The sequence below is a fragment of the Callorhinchus milii genome, unplaced genomic scaffold (assembly GCF_018977255.1).
Source record: "Callorhinchus milii isolate IMCB2004 unplaced genomic scaffold, IMCB_Cmil_1.0 Scaffold6, whole genome shotgun sequence".
In the NCBI taxonomy this organism is placed as follows: domain Eukaryota; kingdom Metazoa; phylum Chordata; class Chondrichthyes; order Chimaeriformes; family Callorhinchidae; genus Callorhinchus; species Callorhinchus milii.
The window spans coordinates 1958384-1978465 of NW_024704747.1; the positions used below are offsets into that span (position 1 = coordinate 1958384).

Below are 20082 nucleotides of genomic sequence, written 5' to 3' on the forward strand. Positions count from 1 at the left end.
TGAAGTGATTATTACACCCGGAAAGTGATCCGCCAATCGACTAACAACCTACTTACTCCCTGGTAGAGGCGCGCGCGTGTGTGTGTGTGGAGTAAGGAAACTTGCCCAACCTTTCGCCCAGACCTGACCCGCCCGGGTATCGAACCCGGGTCCTCTTGGTTGCGAGGAGAGTGGTCTAACCCCTGAGCTACAGGACTCCAATGTCTCGAGTAGGTGTATTGTGTTGCACGAACCCCTATATAACGCTATGTTTTGGGTTCCCACACACACACACACACTCTCTCTCTCTCTCTCTCTCTCTCTCGATAAAGATGGATCGCTCCACATCGAAGGTCGTCGAATTATTCCTTCCCTCAATCCCGGAGTCGGTCTGTAAATCAACGGGCTCCGGACGGATAGGGCGTAGAGAGAAGGGAACGCACGCCACCCCCCCACACCACCACCGCCCACCCCCAACTCCCCCACCCATCCACACGCGGAAACCATCTTAACAACGCCTTAAAACCCCGTAAAATAGGCTCACAAAGCCCCCTCCTCAACATCCACTGCAGTGCGCGAGTTAACTTAACCCACTCTAACCAGCTCTTAACTTGGTGAAACACAGGGAATGATCCCTGACACTCCCGTCCCCCCCATCCCGGCCTGCCGTTCCCCCATTCCCCCCCATTTCCCCCTCCCCCAACCCCCCCCACACCCCCACCGCCCCCCAACAACACAGAACCAAGAAAAAAAAAGTTAAGTGAACATGAACCAAATATCCGATTAGGGTTTTTTTTAACGCTTTACACCGGATTGGAGACCACTTTGGTCAGACCACATTCCAGGCCACGGTCTTTAAGGTCTCTCCTGTCCCTATTCTCCCCTGAGGTGACTAACAGGAGATTATATTTCTCTCTAAACCCCCCCCCACCACCCACCCTCCACCCCCAACACCCACCTCCCCACCCACCCCACCTCCCACCGACCCCACACCCCCAGTCCCGCTCAGTGACCCGAGTATAAAAGGTCCGGTCGGCATTTTTTTTTTGTTTTTGTCCCGGGGTTTCTCCGAGCTCAGCGTTGTTCTTGTCGTCTTCCGGAGACTTCCGTGGCCAGAAGGGGTGAGCGAGTCCGGGCTCCGTGGGCGTGAAATCCGCCGCCGTGTCTCGTGGTAAAGAGGAGGAGGACCGAGAAAATTTATATGTATATATATATATACACACACACACATCTATCTAGGAACGGGAGGAGGCCATTCAGCCCCTCCGGCCTGTTCCGCCATCCTATTAGATTGTGGCTGTACCTCGACTCCAAGGGGGGGGGGAAAGGAGAGAGAGAGAGAGTGGGGGAGAGAGGGGCGGAGAGAGAGAGAGGGGGTGTGGGTGTGGGTGGGGGTGGGGGAAACTGGTTGCTCTCAGATGAAAAATTCCCTCCTGCCGTCGCTCATGGGGTCCGGGTAGTTTGCTCTGTGGTGAGGGGGGTTGGGGGCTGTCGGCTCACTGTACTCGGCTGCCTTGCTCTGGCTTTCCCGGTACGCACCCCCCTTACGCTGATACAGCAAACGGCCGGAGATGGCCAGGAGGCAGAGGACAACGAAGACCGTGACTGCGATCACACCTGGAGAGGGGAGGGTGGGGAGGTGGGAGAGAAGGGGAGGGGGTGTGATGGGGGGGGGGGGGGAGGGGAACAGGTTAACTGGAGACAAGTCATGGCTCTTCAATTGGTTTTTAACAACAACAATAATATTGATGATCCGTGCGTTCGACACAGCGCCAGAAAGCGCTTCGCACGGATGTACCGCAAGGCGGAGTGACTGCGCGTCTTGCGGGGCCCCAAGCGCGGCGGCCGATTGCTTGATTGATTGATTAATTAATTGATCGGTCGATCGATCGATCGATTGATTGGCTGATTGACTGGACGAATTAAATGCTGACGCTGGAAGGGCTTCTCGCCAACGTCCCGATGTGGGGCTTAAACCCCACGTCCTTTCCGACTTGGGTGGGGGGGGGGGGGGCGGCGGGGGTGGGGGGCGCTCGGCGAGCCACCTACCGACTGGGTCGAGCGGACGCAAAAAGCGAAACCGAACAAGGCTTTCGGGGTTGTCCTTTACCTCCGATCACTGCTGTGTCGCTCCTCACCGCGTTCTGTGAAGGTTCCTCTCCGTCACTGGGCTTTGTGTGGTCTGCGATACAAGCGGACACCCCGTTGGGTTAAAACGCCGTCGATTATTTCCCCTCACCTCGTTCGAGGTCCACCTCAAGACCTACCTGGACGAAAGTGCTTTCGGGCGTCTTTCCTCTCTCCCTCGGCCCCCTCCCTCCCTCTCTCCACAGGTCCCAATCCCCCCCACCCCCCCCCCACCCACCCCACAACCCTCAGCTAAATCTGGATTCTTATCCATCCGAGGAACATCCTCCGATGTGGAAATCTCTATCTAAATGTAAATTGGTATTTTATCGCACAATCAGTGTCCGAAAAGAGGAAAGGTGGCAGGTTTTGCACACACACACACAAAGAAATTCTCAACCAGCTCTCACCTTATGGCAGTAAATATAATATTGATAATATTAATATTAATAATAATAATCCTTGCATTTGACACAGAGCCTTATCACGTCGTTGAGACGTCTCAAAGCGCTTCACGGGATATACGCTGTAAAGCGAACTGACTGTGTGTTTTGTGGGCGAAAATAAAGTCAAAATAAATTGCAGAGTAAGAGCAGGGAAATCATCCGCTCGGTACTGTAAAATCAAACGGAGTTCGGGATGATGGAGGCAAAAGAATCCCACGGCTTTCCTGTCAGCGGGGAGTTGAGCTGCAAACAAACAGCTGCCTGGAAATCAGCTCGGGGTACATTGCACAGTGGGGGAAGGCGATATCCCAGCGCGTTATGAGTGAGCGGTGCTCTCACAGTGATTAATCTCACGTGGGTGGGGTGGGTGGGGGTGTGAGGGGGCTCTGATGTAAATAACGTGTGCCACCGAGGCTCCACACACACACACACACAGTCTAAGCTGACGTTCCAACGTAGCGCTGGGGTGGGGGGGAGGGAGAGGGGGGAGAGGGGGGAGAGTGCTGTCGTAGGTGCCGTCCGTCGGATGAGATCCCGTCTGCTCGTTCGAGTAGATGGTCATTCCGTTTGACACACAGCGCCTTATCGCGTCGTCGAGACGCCTCAAAAGTGACTGTGTATTTTGCGGGACGTCCTGTGGCGCTATCCGAAAAGAGAAGGGAATCTCTCTCTCTCTCTCTCTCTCTGTCTCTCTCTCAGTATTCTGGATCCCAGTCTTCAAATATAACAGTGCACCTTGTGAAGCGCATTGGGATTCCCTGCGACGAATGCAAGGACTGTTACTATATTATTATGGGGAGATAGATGTCTGTCAGATCAGGGTATACGGGGCAAAGGTGGGTAACTGGGGTACAGTTCCCACGATCTGACAGCGTGTTCGGAACAGGCTCGAGGGGCTGAATGTCCTCCTCCTGTTTCCGGGTTCCGATTAGTGGCAGCGATTACGGAAACGGCCGCGTTACGCGCGACTTCGCGGTCGGTGGCACCGACAAAGTGCAGTGACGCCGAGAGTCCTTCGCCGCCCGGGATTGTGGCCGCGTGCGGGATTCTGCCGCTGGTTCACCGTACCCCGGGCGCCCACTCTCCTTGAACGGCGTCCCCGCGAGCGATCGAAACCCCCCCCCCGACCCCTCGTCTCCATCTCGCTCGACCCTCTCTCGCCTGACAGAGGGAGAGAGAGAGAGAGAGAGAGAGACTCGCTTGGCTTCGGAGACTGAGCTGCTGTGACTGACAAAGGTATAACCTTGTCAAGACTCTTAAATTGTCTGCGCGCTGATCCTATTCCCTCTCCCTCTCCTCCTGCCCCCACACACCCCCCCCACCACCACCACCCACTCCTTCACAGCTCCATTATTTTCTTAATGTCATAATGTCATCCTCAGATCTCGGGAGATCGTCATTGACTGGGACACGACAGAGACGGTCTTAAGTTTCGATCAATCATTCGCTTGATCTAACTTGTCACGTTGACATCCTCTTCGCAGCGATACGCGCGCAAGTGTCCAGCGCTCCGCCAGCTCCCCCACACAACACACCAACCTTGCACTCCCCGCCGCCCCCCCCCCCCACCCCTCTCTCCTCCCCCCCACCCCCCACTTCTGTCAATCACTGTCTGTCAAAGTCTCGCCGCCTGTCAATCTCGAGTGAGGAGAAGCAGAAGAATTTGCAAATTTCGCTTCGCGTCTCAAGAGAGATTTTGTCCCCCTGGGAAGTAGGGAGTGTTGGGGAGGGGGGAATGGGGGGGGGGGGGGGGGAGGGAAGGGGGAGGAGTGGTAAGAGAGGGCTCCGAGGTGATGCACTTGGCAACGGAAGGTTGGAATCGAGTCAACGCTCTCTGATGGTTCCTGAGCCAGGAGGGGCCGCAGTATTCCAGATCACTCGCTGCTGATGGCAGCACAGCCCGGCCCGGCCCGGCCCATCGGCAGGACCTGGAAGGGCCGACCAGTCACTGAGGGGTCAGGGAATCCTCCCCCTCAGCTCCTGTTAACCCTGCAAGCCAAAGCCCTCGAGGGTAGGGTGTTCCGAGCTGGACAAGCAGCGGGAAAGATTGGATCAGCCGTGATCTGATGGAATGGTGGGACAGGCTCGGGGGACTGAATGGCCTCCTCCTGTTCCTAGGTTCCCTAGGCTTGGCAAAGGGAAACGAGGCATTCCTGCCATCAATCCCAGCAGGTCCGAAAGCCACACCTGGAAGGACTTGGCATTAAACCCACCTGCAGCACACTGCCAGTTCCCTGAGCGTCTGTTTGGCTTCGTTGCGTCAGCCTTTGTGTTGCGATTGACTTTGAACGCGATGCCACACACGGGCTGACGCCACAGCCAGTCAGCCGAGTTACAGGCCTCACAGTGTCTGTCGGACGCGGGCCAGGACAGTGCAAAACACCAGCCCACCCGCATGCCCACCCTCCCTTTGCCAAGCCACAATAGAATCGGGATAATAGAGCCCTGCAGGGGAGCGGTTAAGAGCTCGCAGACGCAAGCGAGAGGGCCCGGGAATCGAACCCCGATTGCTTCAGTCCCGTTGCCCGGCAGTGCCTGAGCCCCCAGTGACTTGCTTGCCGATTGGCTCAGGGCCTGCGTCGCCGCCTGTGATTGCTTGATGGCCGGATGAAATCATCCCCTGGGCCGGATGTGGCCCGCGGGCCGCCAGTTGGACCAGCCTTTTTTTTTTGACTCGCAGGCGAGAGAGCTGGCGACTGAGCCCGGCTGATCCCGACGGTTAAAAACGGCTATACATCACAGTATCAAGATTCAAGGAACCGAAATATTCGTATGTAATGGTTAAAAATTTATAATGGCATTATATCCCTTCTTATTACACCCTTCATATCTGCAAATCTATGGGTTTTAATACATCAATGCAATTGCGCCATAAATCTCCGCACAGAATCATGCCTTCCATACATACACCATGTGTGGTGCACATATATTACGTGTGCTTAAATAATTCATCTACAATCCTTGGGGTTTTTTGAGAGGGATTAGTCGGGCGAAAGTGGAAAGTTGGTTTGATTTCCTGCGAACGAAAACCGGAATAAAGAGGAATTTTTTTGCTTTTTAACAGACGACGTTAGAACCCACAATGATTCACTGGTGCTATTGCCATTGCACAGAATGAGGCTTGCTGTGCTTCTCCCGTCCTCTCCCCCATCCCACTTGCGTTCCCCACCCCATTCCCGAACCAACCGCCCCAGAAAATTAGTGGCGTTCCCGCGGCTCATCGGTTAGAGCGCTCGCCTCACAAGCGAGAGGACCCGGGTTCGATTCTCGGGCGGGTCAGGTCAGGACGAAGTGTTGGGCAAGTTTCCTTACTCCACACACACACACACACACATGCGCGTGCGTGCGGGCGCCTCTATTTACCCAGCGGTAAGTAGGAACCCGGTTGAGTCGATTGGCGGATCCCTTTCCGGGAGTAATAATCCGTTGAAAAAAATGTGGTCGCTCGATCCACGACTGTTTGTAGGACGTCACGTTTCGCCCACAAAATATGCAGTCACTACACGTTACAGCATATTGCGTGAAGCGCTTTGAGACACCTCGACGACGTGATAAGGCGCTGTATCAAATGCGAGGATCATTCTCTTATTGTTGACTCTAAGAGGAAAGCCGACTTGGCGGTGTCTGGATTCAGGATAAATGCCAATGCCCGCTACGGAGGAGAGCATCGAGGGCTGATCCCCGGTTATTACAGGGATGAGCTCGCGGGGGAACAAACAGCTAAGCCTGGGCTCCTCAGCTCGAAAAGAGATGTCTCCGGTGGGACCTCTTATAAGCGGATCAAAAGGCAGACTCGGAGCAGAAATCTCCGATGTGCTGAGCCAGCAGCACGGGACAGTAGAAGGGCAATTTCAGCAAGTATCTTGTTTACAGGCGGGGCAATTGATATCTGGGATTGGGGTAACCAGGCAGGTTGAGTAACGTAGACCTTACTAAGTTACTACTCGATGTGTAATAATAATAATAATAATAATTATAATTATCACTGCGTTTGATACAGAGGCTGGTCAAGTCCTCGAGGCATCTCAAAGCGCTTCACAGAAAGTGAATAGTTTGTGGGGTGAAACGTGGCAGCCAATTGCGCACCGCAGCGTCCCCATAAACAGTCGCCCTGCCCGGGAATCGAACCCAGGTCCTCTCGCTTGCGAGGCGAGTGCTCTAACCACTGAGCGACGGGACTCAAATTCCCTCCCACAAGTTCCTTTTGCTCATCAAATGGAAATGGAGGCGAGCGCTCTAACCAATACGGTGGAGTTGGTATTCAGGACGGATGAGATTGAGAGGGTCGATAGAGCTTTCTTCACCCAATTCTCTCCTGAGAAATCACCAGCCATCACCGCGACAAGGGAGAGCCCAACAGGTAACTCGACCAGAGAAGGTCAGTGGACGATTGGTTGCCATTGAGGCTGATAAGAAAAGTTGGAGAAGATTAAGGGTTATTGGTCGCCCAGTACGCCGCAGGGAATTGATTTGCTCCGACTGACCTGGACCCGCGACTTTCTGAAGCTCGCGACATTAACTGGGACACGTTGCGGAAAGAGGGAACAAACCGAGCGGGAGTCAGGAGGTAACGGTCGAAGAGAAAGGCCTTCGGTTTGGATAACTAACGATCCTTGCATTTGATAGGGGAGCCCTGCCGTGTCTTTGCAAGTTGCCTTGCCGTCCCGTGATCTACATACCTGGTGTGACAGGCATCCCTCAGGGATGGGGCAAGCTGATCGTAAAAAGCTCTCGGGTGAATATCAACCCACTCGCGGCAGAAATAATTACGCAAATAATTCGTCTCAGCGAACGTCCTTTTCCCCCTGATATCGTTTTCAAAGCGGCATTTATTACAAACGCGAGTCTTGACATTTTGAAACGAGGAGCGTTTCAACAAAGCTTTTCGAGGGCCGATTACTGCGGGAGTTAATGTTACAACGCCTCGTCTTTTCGCTGCGTGTGGACATGTAATTGGAAAAGGAAATTGGAATAAAAAACACAACACAAAAAAAAACTCTCAACACACACACACGCGCGCGCACACAATCTGAAGAAAAGACAGCGACAATGAAGAGGGGAAATCACGAAGGAGTGGATGAAGGCAATTAACTACTTGAAATCCCAATTTATTTCACCCACAAAACACACAGTCACTCCATTTTACAGCTTTGAGACGTCGCGACGACGTGATGAGGCGCTGCATCAAATCCAAGGATTATTGTTTTTGTAATTGTATTTGCCTTCCTGGGATTGTAGCCTTGACCTCCACTTTTATCTCTCTCTCTCTTTCCTACACTTTCGCTCTTCTTTTCCTCTTTCTCTCACTCTTTTTCCCGCTCGCTCTCGCACACTCCTAAGCGTAAGTTTTATCGCTTACATCCCAGCCGATGCCCAGAATTGTTTAATAACGATTTTTGTTGTTGTTGCTTGCTGTTTCCTTCTCGATGTGGCTATCAAGGGGCGGGGCATTCGATTCCTGGGCCGAGTGTAGTGACTGTGCATTTTGTAGGCAGTGCAATTTGAGCACAGAGACGTCTTCTCTCTCTTTCCACCCTCCCATCATAACAACAATAATCCTTGCGTTTAATGTAGCGCCTTAATCACGTCGTTGAGACGTTTCAAAGCGCTTCCAGGATATACTGCAAAGTGTAGTGACTGTGTATTTTGTGGGCGAAACGCGGAACGTGTGGAGTGAGGAAACTCGCCTAAGGTTTCGCCCTGACCCGACCCGCCCGGGATTCGAACCCGGGTCCTCTCGCTTGCGAGGCGAACGCCCGAACCACCGAGCTGCAGGACTCCGAGCTTTTTTTTGCTCCGTTTTTTTTGAGCAGTCGCAAAGCGGGAGCAAAGGACAGGAATCCGCAAAGGTATTACCCGTTAATTCGATCTTCCAAGAGTCCAGCCTCAGGAGATGTCAGATCTTATATATCCACGTTGTCTTAAATGGGACGAGGCACTGGAGAGCTGGACACACGTCAAACCACATCAAGGCCCAGGCTCAGCGGAACGGAGAGGACAGAGTGTGACAGTGGTGTCCTGGGTGATCCTGAACTTAAAAGCAAGTCACACCTTATCATCCTCTCGTACCCCCTCAATCTGCTTCTTCACCAAATGCCTTAATCTGATTCCCACCTGCTGATGCCAGCGGTCTCCACTGTCTCTCTCTGTCCCACACGCCCATCGCTGGCTATGTGTCAAGTAATTCAATCTGTACTCCCTGTTGATCTTTCCTCCACCACCCTTCGCTGTGTCCTTCAGATCAGACGTGAAACTGAGGTTCCCAGTTCAGGTAAAGATCTCACAGTGCTATTGGAAAAGAAAAGGGTGAACGGAGGTGTCAGTGACTTGGGCCAACCGTCGGTCGTTCATTTTGTGTCTACGTCCGTGTTGGGACGTCCTCCCGACGTGAAAGGCGCTTTACACATGTCATTTAGTCTTGTGCTTGTGGGACGTCGCTGTGCACAAAATTGGCTGCCGCATTCGCCGACAAAAATACACAGTCGCCACACTTTACAGCAAATCCCGCGAAGCACTTCGAGACGTCCTCCTGACCTGAAAGGCGATGCGAATCGTTGCGTTCGATATAGGGCCTCATTCAGTCAGGAGGAACCCCCCCCCCACTCAAAGAGCTTCACAGGATATACTGCAAAGCGGAGTAACTGTGTATTTGGTAAGCGAACGCAAGGCCGTACAGGGGTGTGCCACAAAGAGCCGTGAAGTGAGTGAACAGTTTTATTTGGGGGATTGTCGGTCAAATCTTTTATTTACACCTGAACAAGTACAGAAGGGAACCACGGTCTAACATCCCTTCTGAAGCACAGCGCCTCTCACAATGACCCCCGTTGACACTGTCACTCTCATCACCCAACACTGCACTGGACTGTCAGCCTCGACTGTGTGAGTTCGAGTCCCAATGTGTGTGTGTGTGTGTGTGTGGGTGCGCGCGTGTGCGCGTGTGTGTGTGTGTGTGTGTTCGTGCGTGTGTGTAGGTGTCTTGAACCTTCAACCTTCTGACTAAGAGGTGAGAGCGCGACAGACCGAGCCAGGCTGACACTGAGCGGAAGTCTCGCACTCGTAGTAATCGGCCATGTGACACAAGTTATCAGCACATATGACGCGCTCCCTTTTGTGTCTCTTGTTGGCACACTTCCCTAATGTGAAGGTAAAACATGGGGGGGGGGGAGGAAGGGGAGGGGGGAAACTGTGGACCTTAACGTGGGGTTGAGTTTTGGATTTAATCCCGTGGTTTAGAGGCTTCTTACATTCAGTTCCAACATCCAGATAAGGAGTCTTGGCAAGACGGAGGGAACATATTGTCCACACTCAATGGCCGAAGGAAATTGGGCCTCCAGACACAGCCTACGCTGACTGCCAACAGTAACAGATGCAAACCCAGTGATTCAGAGTTACGGGCGAGTTTATACGGTGCGTTTACGCAAAGTGTTTTCACGAGGCAGGTTGGCTCGGCAATTCGGTTCTCACCCATCCTCCCCAAAATAAAAATAATCCGCTCACTCCCACCCACGACCGCTTGGGGGACGTCGCTGGGCGCAATTGGCTGCCGCGTTTCGCCCACAAAACACACAGTCCTCTACACTTTACAGTATGTTCTGTGAAGCGCTTAAGACGTCTCGACGGCGTGATAAGGAGCGATATCAAATGCAAGGGTTATTATTATTATGAAACCATTGGAGAGCAGCACTGTCTCGTGAGGATGTCCTGAAGTGCTTCACGGGGGAAATATTGTGAAGTGTGGTGACTTTAGCGGGCGAATGTGGCAACCAATTTGTTGCAGAGCAAACAGTGATGGAGTGAATGGCTAATTTTATTTGGGACATTATCAGACAGGACACCTTAGGGGTGAGGGGGGAGGAAATGACCTCCTTTTTTGAGTAGTGCTGCGGGATTTTTAACGTCTCGTTTTAACGTCTCGTCCAAAGGAAGTGGGGTTCGAACCCACGAATCTTCCAACCCAGAGATGTGAGAGTGTTACCGACACAGGCAGGTCGAGAATCTCACTGAATACGATGAACAATTATCGCAATACTAACCCTTGCATTTGATGGAGAGCCTTATCGCGTCTTCCGAGACATCCTAAAGCGCTTCACACGATACACTGCGAAGTGAAGTGACTGAGTACTCCGTGGGCGAAACGCGGCCGCCAATTGCGCACAGCAGCCTCCCCGCAGAACAGTCGTGGATTGAGTGACCATTTTATTATTATTTTTGTTTTTTGAAGGGGTTATTACCTCCGGACAGAGGCGGGTGGAGTAAGGAACTTACTTGCCCAACTCCTCGCCCTACCCGCCCGGGAATCAAACTCAGGTCTGTCGCTTGCGCTCAGGTTAGGGACTCGGCAATGGAAAGGCGCAAACTCTGAATATTCCACACAGGGGGCAGTCAACAGCCAATGATAATACTTAAAGGCAATTTCAACCCTCTCTGCCTTATCTGGAAATGACATCCTGCTCCTTTCCTTAACTTAGCATAAATATTCTTTCTTTACAATGTTCAAGTGCCCTTGAAATTGCAGTCATTGGAATTCTGTGTGCTTTTCTCTCTCTCTCTCGCTCTCTCGCTCTCTCTCTCGCTCTCTCTGTCTCTCTCTCATTCTCCCTCTCTCTCTCTCTCTCTCTGCACATTGTGCGGCTGGAGGTACAACACTAGAAAACACATTGAGCGACTGCTGTTCGTTCATTACTATCTGGATTCCGCCAGGTCGTTCCTGTCGTCAACACCGTTAATACCACCAACAACTTGAACGACAACAGCTTGCATTCACATAGGGGGACACCCGCACTCCCCTCCCCTCCCCTCCCCTCCCCACGCAGGTAGCGTCCCAGATTAACACCAAGAACAACGACACAACAAGCGACATGATCAACACCATCAACAACAACAACAACAACGACAAATCTTGCGACGTCCTCCCGAAGCGAAAGGCGCCATCGCCAATAACAACAGTCCCACCCCCACCGTTGCCAAGACAAACACCATCATCGCCGAGAACGCCAGCAAATGTTTGGGTCACAATTACAGTTCCCCCTCCCACCTCACCCCCTCCCCCCCTCCCGCCACAAACCCCCACCCAACAAACCCCCACTCACCTCCGCCCTCCCGTGAATGGAAAACTCCTCGCGACCGATGGAGGTTCCTTAAGGTGGGAGCGATGAGTCCAGGGCTGAGATTATCTGGCCGTGGGATTAGATTAGATTAGCCCCGGCCCCCCCCCACCACACCCCCACCTACCCTTGTCACTTTCAAGACCCTTCTCAAGACCCTCTACTTGGACCGTGCTTTCGATCTCCCTGCTTCCCACCCCCCCCACCCATGTAACGTTGTTGTTGTTGGTGGTGGTGGTTTTTATTGGTGCTGCGTCGAGCCTGAAGGTACCTGTCAATGAAAGTGTGGTCGTGGTCACGGCCACCGGCTCGGTCGCGATGGGCGACCTGCAGTCCGACTCGACCACCCGCCCCCTGACCTGGACCGGGGCGGGGCTGGAGTGGCGCAGTCCTGCCTTGAGCGGCGCGATCCAATTGAAACGGACGGAGGACAGGCAGCCGACGAAGCCATGGCCGTTGGCGATCAGGAGCTCCTGGTCCACGTCCCCGGGGTCTGCGGAGGGAGAGAGCAACACCGAGAGAGGCTGAGAGGCTGAGGGGGGGGGGGGGGTGGAGGGGGGGGAGAGGAGGGGTGGGGTTGGGGGGGTCAAACCCCTGAAATTCACGCTCTGTTAACAATAATGAATCCTCGCGTTCGACGCGGCGGCTTATCACGTGGTCGAAATGTCTCAAAGTGTAGTGACTGCGTGTTTTTGTGGGCGAAACGCGGCAGCCGATTGCGCACAGCGGCGTTACCCCCCCCCCCCCCCCCACACACACACACACACACAGCCATGGATTGAATCACTCCCAAGGTATTATTTTTGGAGGGGGTTTTCGGAGGGATTATTACCCCCGGAAAAGCCATCTGCTGATCGACTAACAACCGGGACTCCTACTGTGTGAGCAAGAGGCGAGTGGAGTAAGGAAACTTGCCCAACATTTCGCCCCTCCCCTCCAAAAAGAACAGCGCAAGCGTTGGGGGGGTTGGGGGGGTCCATCGTTACATCATCTGTTCTCCACGAGTGCTTTCCAGAGTTCCGAGCTCAGTCGATAGCACAACTCGCCTCTGAGTCGGAAGGTCGTACATTCAATACCTTTGAGGTCACAGTCAATTTGTGACCCCCAAACAGCCACGAAATGAAACTGACCCGATTTTATTTGGGCGATTGTCCGCCGGGCCAAGGGGAGAGAGATTCCCCCCACCCCCCCGACTTCTCTTTTCGAGCAGTGCCACGGTATTATTAACCCCCGCCAGAACAGGCACAGACGTAGGAGCTTAGTTCAAGGTCTCAACCGACAGACAGACAGACAGACAGTGTTGTCTCCCAACTCTATATTGGAGTGTCGAACTGCGCTGAGAGCCTGACGTGGTGGTGGGGGGTGGCGGGTGGGGGTGGGTGGGTGGGATAGGGGGCTTGAAACCTCAACCTTCTGACTCGGAGGCGAGAGTATTTTATCGACTGAGCCAGGCTGACACCCACTGAGACAGATTGAGAGGCCCCCGGGTTTATTTATTGCTTCCTGTGTTAGTGTTGGGAGGTGCGATAAATAGTGCAGGTGCCTCCGAACATTTTATGATGATGTTCGGATCCATTCTTTTTATTCCTGAGCGATAGCAAGCTCACTCTCCTTGTCCTTGTCACTTCCCCTGAATGAGTAATTCCCCTCCATCACATGCAGTTGTGTCTTTATAAATGGGAGCCCCTGTTGAAGATTAATGGCGTGAAGGCTACTTTTTCATTGCTGATACATCACCTCTTCCCCCACCCCCTATGGTCCATTTGTCCTGTTGCTTAAATAAACGAAAGAGTGGCTCAATCCGCCACTGTTTGTGGGTCACTGTTTGCGGGCAATTGGCTGCTGCGTTTCGCCCACAAAAGACGCAGTGGATCAATCCACTTTGCAATATATCCTGTGAAGGGCTTTGAGAGGTCCTCGACGACGTGATAAGGGGCTGCACTGAGTGCAAGGATTATTATTATTATTATTATTATGTTAAATGTCTGTGCCTCTGCCACCGATGTCTCTGGTGTTAAGTCCTGTGTGGACAATAAGAGAAGAGAGAGGAGGAGAGAGGGGCAGAGAGACGAGAGGAGAGGATAAGGGGAGGGGAGAAACCTGGTAGTGGGGAGAAAAAGAATGGACGGCTGCCGACGTCCATCCTAATCTTACAAATGTCAGCGTTCAGTGACTGCCGCTGCGATATTACTATTGAGCATCACAGACAACGTGTGATCTGGACAGGCAGCAAATGGAACAATAATTACGTTAGTTACTGAGCATATGTTAAGTGCGTGTCAGTTTAATCCTGTCAAACACGATCCAATGGGGAAAGCCTGATATCTGCCCACCGTGGACAGAAGAAAGACAGAGTTAGTTAGCTATCGTGTCGGCAATCCCTTGACACCGCACTTCAGTTAAATCCTGTGAAACCCTTCGAGATGTCCTCCCGCCATGAAAGCCGCTGTATCAAATGCAAGGCTGGTCGACTGTCCCATTTACTTGGGTGTTTCAGGACATCGAGAGCTTTGCAAGTTGTCGGATTGGGCCTTAACTTCCGATGCCGTTTTTTCCAATAGTAATAATAATAATAATAATAATAATCCTTGCATTTGATGTAACGTCCTTAAAAAAACAGGCCCTGCTTTACCTGTCAGGGCTTTGGCTGCACTAAAGGAAGGAAGGGAAGAAATTAGGGAAAGAAAGAGGAGGGAGAGAGGGAGGGAGAGAGAGAGGGAGGGAGGGAGGGAGGGGTGGAGGGAGGGAGGGAGGGAAGGAGAGCGTAGAAAGGAAAGAAGCAAGCAAGCGTTGGATTTCATTACCTAGAATCTTGCCCAGGACCAGGGATCTGAGTCCGTTAATGGCCGAGTCGGTGACAGATGACAGCTTGTAGTTCATGGTGGGGAGGTCATCGATCTGCAAGACAATAAACAGGAAACATGTCTCACAACCTGCGCTTAATTGGGGGCAAAACCATCCAGACGCCCACCGCTCCAATGGATTATTTTTATGGAGGACCGATTCTGTGCCCCTCACCTCGGGAACTCGGTCTCTCGCACCTCTCCCAAACCAGCCTCGAAGTCCTGGCTTATAAATTACCTCTTCGACCACGACTTCCTTCATTTCCCCCAGACCAACTGCCCCCCCCCACATGACAAACTACCCCGAAACTTTATTCTTCGTGAGATCAAGTTGTCGTTGGTTGGATGTCATCACAAACTAAGCTGCAACTATTCAGACTCAAAAACAACAACTTGCATTTACACAGCGCACCCCCCCACCCCTCCCCGCCCACCCGCGCTTGACGGTGTCGGAGCACGATGCCAAGGAGGGGGCAGGTGACCGTGGACGCGGTCGAAAAGGAAGGTCTTCAGGCGCGACCTGCAGATGGGGAAAGAAGGGGCGAGGCGGACGGAATAGAGGGAGAGAGAGTGATAGGGTTTCAGGGCGGAGAGGCTGAAAGCTGAGGGACAGGCAGAAGACGGCTACCAATTCAGATCCTTAGGCTCTCAGTATTATAAGCAAATAAGAAGCCATTGGAGCGTTGAGTACCTTAACTTGTTCCTAATTAAAGCAGGTTGTGTCACCGTGTTTCGTTTTGTGAGAAGAAACTAACAGAAGTTAAGAGAAAAGCACTGTCGCATAATAATCAAAACCCTCGTCCCTGCGCTGGAGACGTCTCAAAGCGCTTCACAGGACATACGGTAAAGTGAATTCGCTGTGTAGTTCGTGGGCGGAACGCGGCAGCCAATTGCCCATGGCAGCGTCCCCGCAAACAGCCGTGGTTTGAGTGACCACATTTTTTGGGGGGGAGAGTGGGGGGGGGGGGGGGCGGGCGGGCGGGGGGGAGAGATTATTAACCCCCAGAAAGCGATCCGCCAATCCCACTTACTGCTGGGTAAACAGAGGGCGCGTGGAGTAAGGAAACTCGCCTACGGTTTCGAGTTAACGAGGAGCGGCGTAGAATTAAATATGGCATGAACACATTGAACCCCAAACATCTGAATTTTTATCCCCGATCAATGAACCACCTTTTCCGAGCCTCCCAGTCTCCAGCTGAAAGGATATCAAGATCAGCGTTAGATCAAGCGGCAGTGGTATAATCAGCAGTAATTGCTTGTGGACTGGTTGAGGTGTCGGCTATTAATAATTCATTAATAGTCTCCGAGCTGATTTTCGCTGTGGGTGTGAGCGGTGTCAGTTTAGATCACGCTGGTCTCGTTATTGAACCATCAAGAAACTGATTGCAGCCAATACACAATGTGACTGGTCTCTATCTCTCTCTCTCTCTCTCTCTCTCTACCTACCCCACCACACGAACACACACTCACAAACAAACGCAGAGACACTCACCCGCGCTCTCGCCCGCAAACTGACACACAACCACGCACGCCAAGGCAGTCGCGCATACACGTTCACACGCACTCAACGCACGCGCGCGCACGCAAACACGCGCACAGGCCCGCACGCCCGCACGCACGCACGCACGCACGCACGCGCGGTTGTCAAGAGCCAAGAGTTGTGGGGGGGGAGGAACGCAGAGCGCGTGTTTGGGGCAACTGCTGGAGTCTAACCTGCTCAAACCACGCTGAGTCGGAGGATTCCCTGCTCCCAGCGACTGGTCTGCCCTTCCAGGTCCTGCCGATGAGCCGGGGCCGGGGGCTCGGAAACCAGTCACTGGTGGTGATGAGGTGGGAGTGGGGTGCGTGTGGGGGGGGGGGCGGGGGGGGTGCGGCAGGAAATCTTCCCACTCAGCTCCTGTTATTGACCTTCACTGATGGTCGTGCCGGCAGGCAGTCAACTCGTCTGTTGTGTGGCTGTCAATGTTACACGTGTCCTCCGCCCGCATCAGCGCCTGTTGACTCACCGAGCCTTGTTCGTCTGCAACGGACTCGACGGCAAAGAGACAGGAACCGTTCGAGTCGATGCCTGCAACCCGGACTGTGCGCTGAGTCGCGCGAAACGCGGACGGATGCGACTTGCGGCTGACGAGGGATTATGTGAGCTTTGCCGCGATTTCTAAAGCGAGAGCTTCTTCCAGAGGAGAGCGTCGGCGTCTTCCCGTTTACCTCCACGCTGACGGCTGGCCCCTCGCGGTCCACCTTGATGCTGTGGAGTTGACCGTCGGCCAGGTTCCCCGTCTCTGTGGTGAAGACGTCGGGATCTTTCCCGCTGTCCAGCCTGTACCTGATCTGCAGACTCCCTGTAACAACACAGAGAGAGAGAGAGAGAAAGAGAGGCACTCGTTCCCAACAACAACAACCTGCATTTATATAGCGCCCCTCGTGCAGGGACTCGAGATAAATTTGTGATTACATCATAATTGTTTTGTGTTTTTAATTACTCTTTATTATAATTATGTTGATCACAATACAGCAATAATCCTTGCGTTTGATTGAGCGCCTTATCGCGTCGTCGAGACGTCTCAAAGCGCTTCGCAGAATATACTAGAAAGGGTAGTGACTTGAGCACATTTTGTGGGCGAAACCCGGCAGCCGGTTGCGCACAGCGGAGTCCCCGTTGAAGTGACCGAATTATTATTATTCCTTCTTTATTTGGAGAGATTATTTCTCCCGGAAAGCGATCAAGCGCCAATCAACTAACAACCGGGTTCCTACTTACTGCTCAGTAATCAGAGGTGTGTGTGTGTGTGTGGGGGAGTAAGGAAACTTGCCGAAAGGTTTCGTCCCGCCCGGGAATCGAACCCGGGTCCTCTTGGCGCTCTAACCCACTCCGCTACGGGACAACAGTGCATTTGCATAGCGTATTTCATGTTGGGGAGGACATCCCAAAGCGCTTAACAATGATGGCTTGGCACCTGAGCTGGTGGCGGGGTGAGAGCGAAGGGGGTTGAGGGGTGGTGGGGTGGGGTGGGGGGGGGTGGGGGGGCGGGTTGGTGGGGGTGATGCGGAGAGGGATGACCGAAAGCACGGTCACAGCAGTGAATGGGCGGATCGTTAACAAAAAAAAATAACTCTCGGCCGTAGAAAAGAGCAGCAAAACCGCGGAAATGCTTCACCCCCTCCGCACGTGACCTTAAAATCCCCGTTAGGAATCAATCAGACCGCCAGGCCTTGTCATTAGCTCTATCCCCTGTCCTGCTTCCAACTGCCTGCGGGTAAAATGGGACTCGACGCGGGTTTTGGGACGCTGCTATCGTTCGTTCCGCAAAACGTCCGGCCGAGGCTCGCGTACCGGTCCCCGGATCTCCTTCGGAGCGCAGGCTGAAGGCTGATGCCCCCACAAAGTTCACCCCCTCCCCGGACAAGCCATCCGCCAATCGACTGACAACCTACTTACTGCTGGGTAAGCGGGGGCGTGCGTGTCCGGGCGGTCGGACGTCCACCCCGTGTCGTTAAGACGCCTCTGGGACATCCGAACGGTGTGTTGTGTTGCGTGGACCGTACGCAGGTGTTGTGTCGAATCGTGTCCCGTTAAAGAAAAAAAAAATGGTTCCCCATTCAATCCCCGGGAGCACTCACCATTCGAACGTCTTAACAAAAGGTGACCAGAGGTACGAACAGAAGTTGTCATATTTCTCTGACGCCACTTCAAACGATGAGCGATACGTTTCTGTGAGAATCCTTCGCCGCCTCGACTCGACCTGCCCTTCCACGTTCCCCGAACAAAAGGCAGTTATTTATTTTTTTTATCGCTCCGTCAAGCCGGCAGACTTAATTATGCCGAGAGCAGTGGCCCCGTCGGCTTTCCTCTGCGGAGAATGTGATGGCTTTTGTGCACTTAAAAGAAAAATCTAAGGCCAATTAAAGCGCAATTTTAATAAAATAAAACCTCTTTGGGCGGCGTGTATAGAAACCCGCGCACGGCGAGAGGCTGAGTTAAGCGCTCCTTGTACTCCCCCCTCTCTATCTCTCTCTCTCACTCCCTCTCTCTTTCGCTCTCTCTCTCTCTCTCTCTCTCCCTCCACTGAAGAACACAGACAGATAACTTTCTTACAAGTACCAAGGTCCGCCATCCTGGCCGTCGCTCGACAAGCCGTGTCCTAAACCACACACGGTCTCTTTTGGGGAGTTTGAAAACTATTATATGTGCGTGTGCGCGCGCGTGTGCGTGCGCGTGTGCGTGCGTGTAAAGTTCAGACAGGCCTTTTGAAGTGCTCGGCAGGACACAAGTCAACAACCGGAGGATAACTCCACCGCTTGAAATAACTTTCGGGAGCGGGGAAAGAGAGATCACAACAACAACAACAACAACAACAAAGAACAGCTTGCTCAGGACCACCCTCCCTGTTAGTTAGGGCTTTGGCTGAGGGGGGAGGATTCCCTGACCCCCCCCAGTGACTGGTCGCGTGCCCTTCCAGCTCCTGCCGATGAGCCGAGCCGGGCCGGGGCTGGTACTGCCATCAGCAGCGAGTGCCCTGGAATACCGCGGCCCCCCCCCCGCTCGGGACCGGGCGGGTGAGACCGTCGACAGAGGAGCGGTGCTCGATTTCGACCGAGTGTCTGGAGCGGAACTCTGCGCCCGAGACACCGCCCGGAGAAATCTTGGAAGTTTGCTCGCGGAGCCGGGCACGTCAGCAGTCCGTGTCTCGCGCTGAAACTCCCTTCGGATTCGGGCTGGCAGTTCTTATTACTTCGGTTGTTTTTCCTCGTTACTCCGTGATGTACAACCCTGTCACTACTGCGGGCAGATTAGTTAACGCAAAGCAATGTTGAAAGGTGAGCAACACCCTCTCTCTCTCTCTCTCTCTCTCTCTCTCTCTCTCTCGCTTTCGCTCCCGAGCCAGGCGGATCCGCGGCACTCCTCACTTAAGACGCTGTTAAGCACGGTGACCCACCGCCGCCCCCCACCCCCCACCCCACCACCCTCCTCCTCTCTCTCTCTCCCCCCTCCCACTCCCTTTCAGCTCCCTCGTCAAACTCATCCGCACGTTAATTGAATCGTAAGACCCCCCGCCCCCCCCCACGGCGGAATGAGATTCCGGTTGCAATCAAACCAGGAACGCCTTAATGAACCGGCGTCAAACGCTCAGCACTTCTCGCTCGCTCGCTCGCTCGCTCACTTGCTCAGCCAAACGTCCAGGCCAAAGACCACGGTGAGAAACATCCCATTAATTACCGGAGTCATTGATCGATCGCTCGCTCTTAATCCTCACTTGACTTCAGCAGAACGCGATGGCAACCTGCTCTTTCCGTGCCGTTGCCTGAACCACGATTATTTCCGCTAGTGGGTGGGAGGGAATCCAGAACAGTGGAGTGGTGGGGTTGGTGGGGTGGGTGGTTGGGGGGGGGGGGGGGTCATCATCTTAAAACTAAAGCCAGGCCATTTAGGAGTGAAGAATTGTTACACGGAAAGGCGAGTGGAAATCTAGAGCTCTCTCTCTCTCTTTCTCTCCGAAGGGCTGCAGATGCTGGATCAGTTAAGACTGATGTGGAGAGATGTCTGTTAGCTCAGGGTATCAAGGGATACGGGGCAAAGGGGGG

The 20082-nt window shown here is 53.4% G+C and overlaps 2 protein-coding genes across 2 annotated transcripts in view; one reads left to right on the forward strand and one right to left on the reverse strand.

The window, feature by feature from the left end:
* Window positions 1–20082, forward strand: part of LOC103173149 (contactin-associated protein-like 5) — a 104471-nt gene that overhangs the window by 76559 nt on the left and 7830 nt on the right.
* On the reverse strand, window positions 1362–16031 carry LOC103173006 (contactin-associated protein-like 5). Its single transcript, XM_042336554.1, has 5 exons — window positions 15670–16031; window positions 14461–14554; window positions 11928–12149; window positions 2090–2161; window positions 1362–1596 (listed from the first exon to the last, which is right to left on the reverse strand). Exons 2-5 carry the CDS (start codon window positions 14534–14536, stop codon window positions 1394–1396), a joined length of 573 nt encoding a protein of 190 aa, XP_042192488.1. The 5' UTR covers window positions 14537–14554; window positions 15670–16031; the 3' UTR covers window positions 1362–1393.

Coding starts and splice junctions, on each gene's coding strand:
- LOC103173006 (XM_042336554.1), bottom strand. CDS start 14,536: ATGAACTACAAGCTGTCATCTGTCACCGACTCGGCCATTAACGGACTC. Junction 12,150..14,460: donor GGTCCTGGGCAAGATTCTAG/GTAATGAAATCC, acceptor CTCCCTCCGCAG/ACCCCGGGGACGTGGACCAG. Junction 1,597..2,089: donor CGACACAGCAGTGATCGGAG/GTAAAGGACAAC, acceptor TCCCCTCTCCAG/GTGTGATCGCAGTCACGGTC.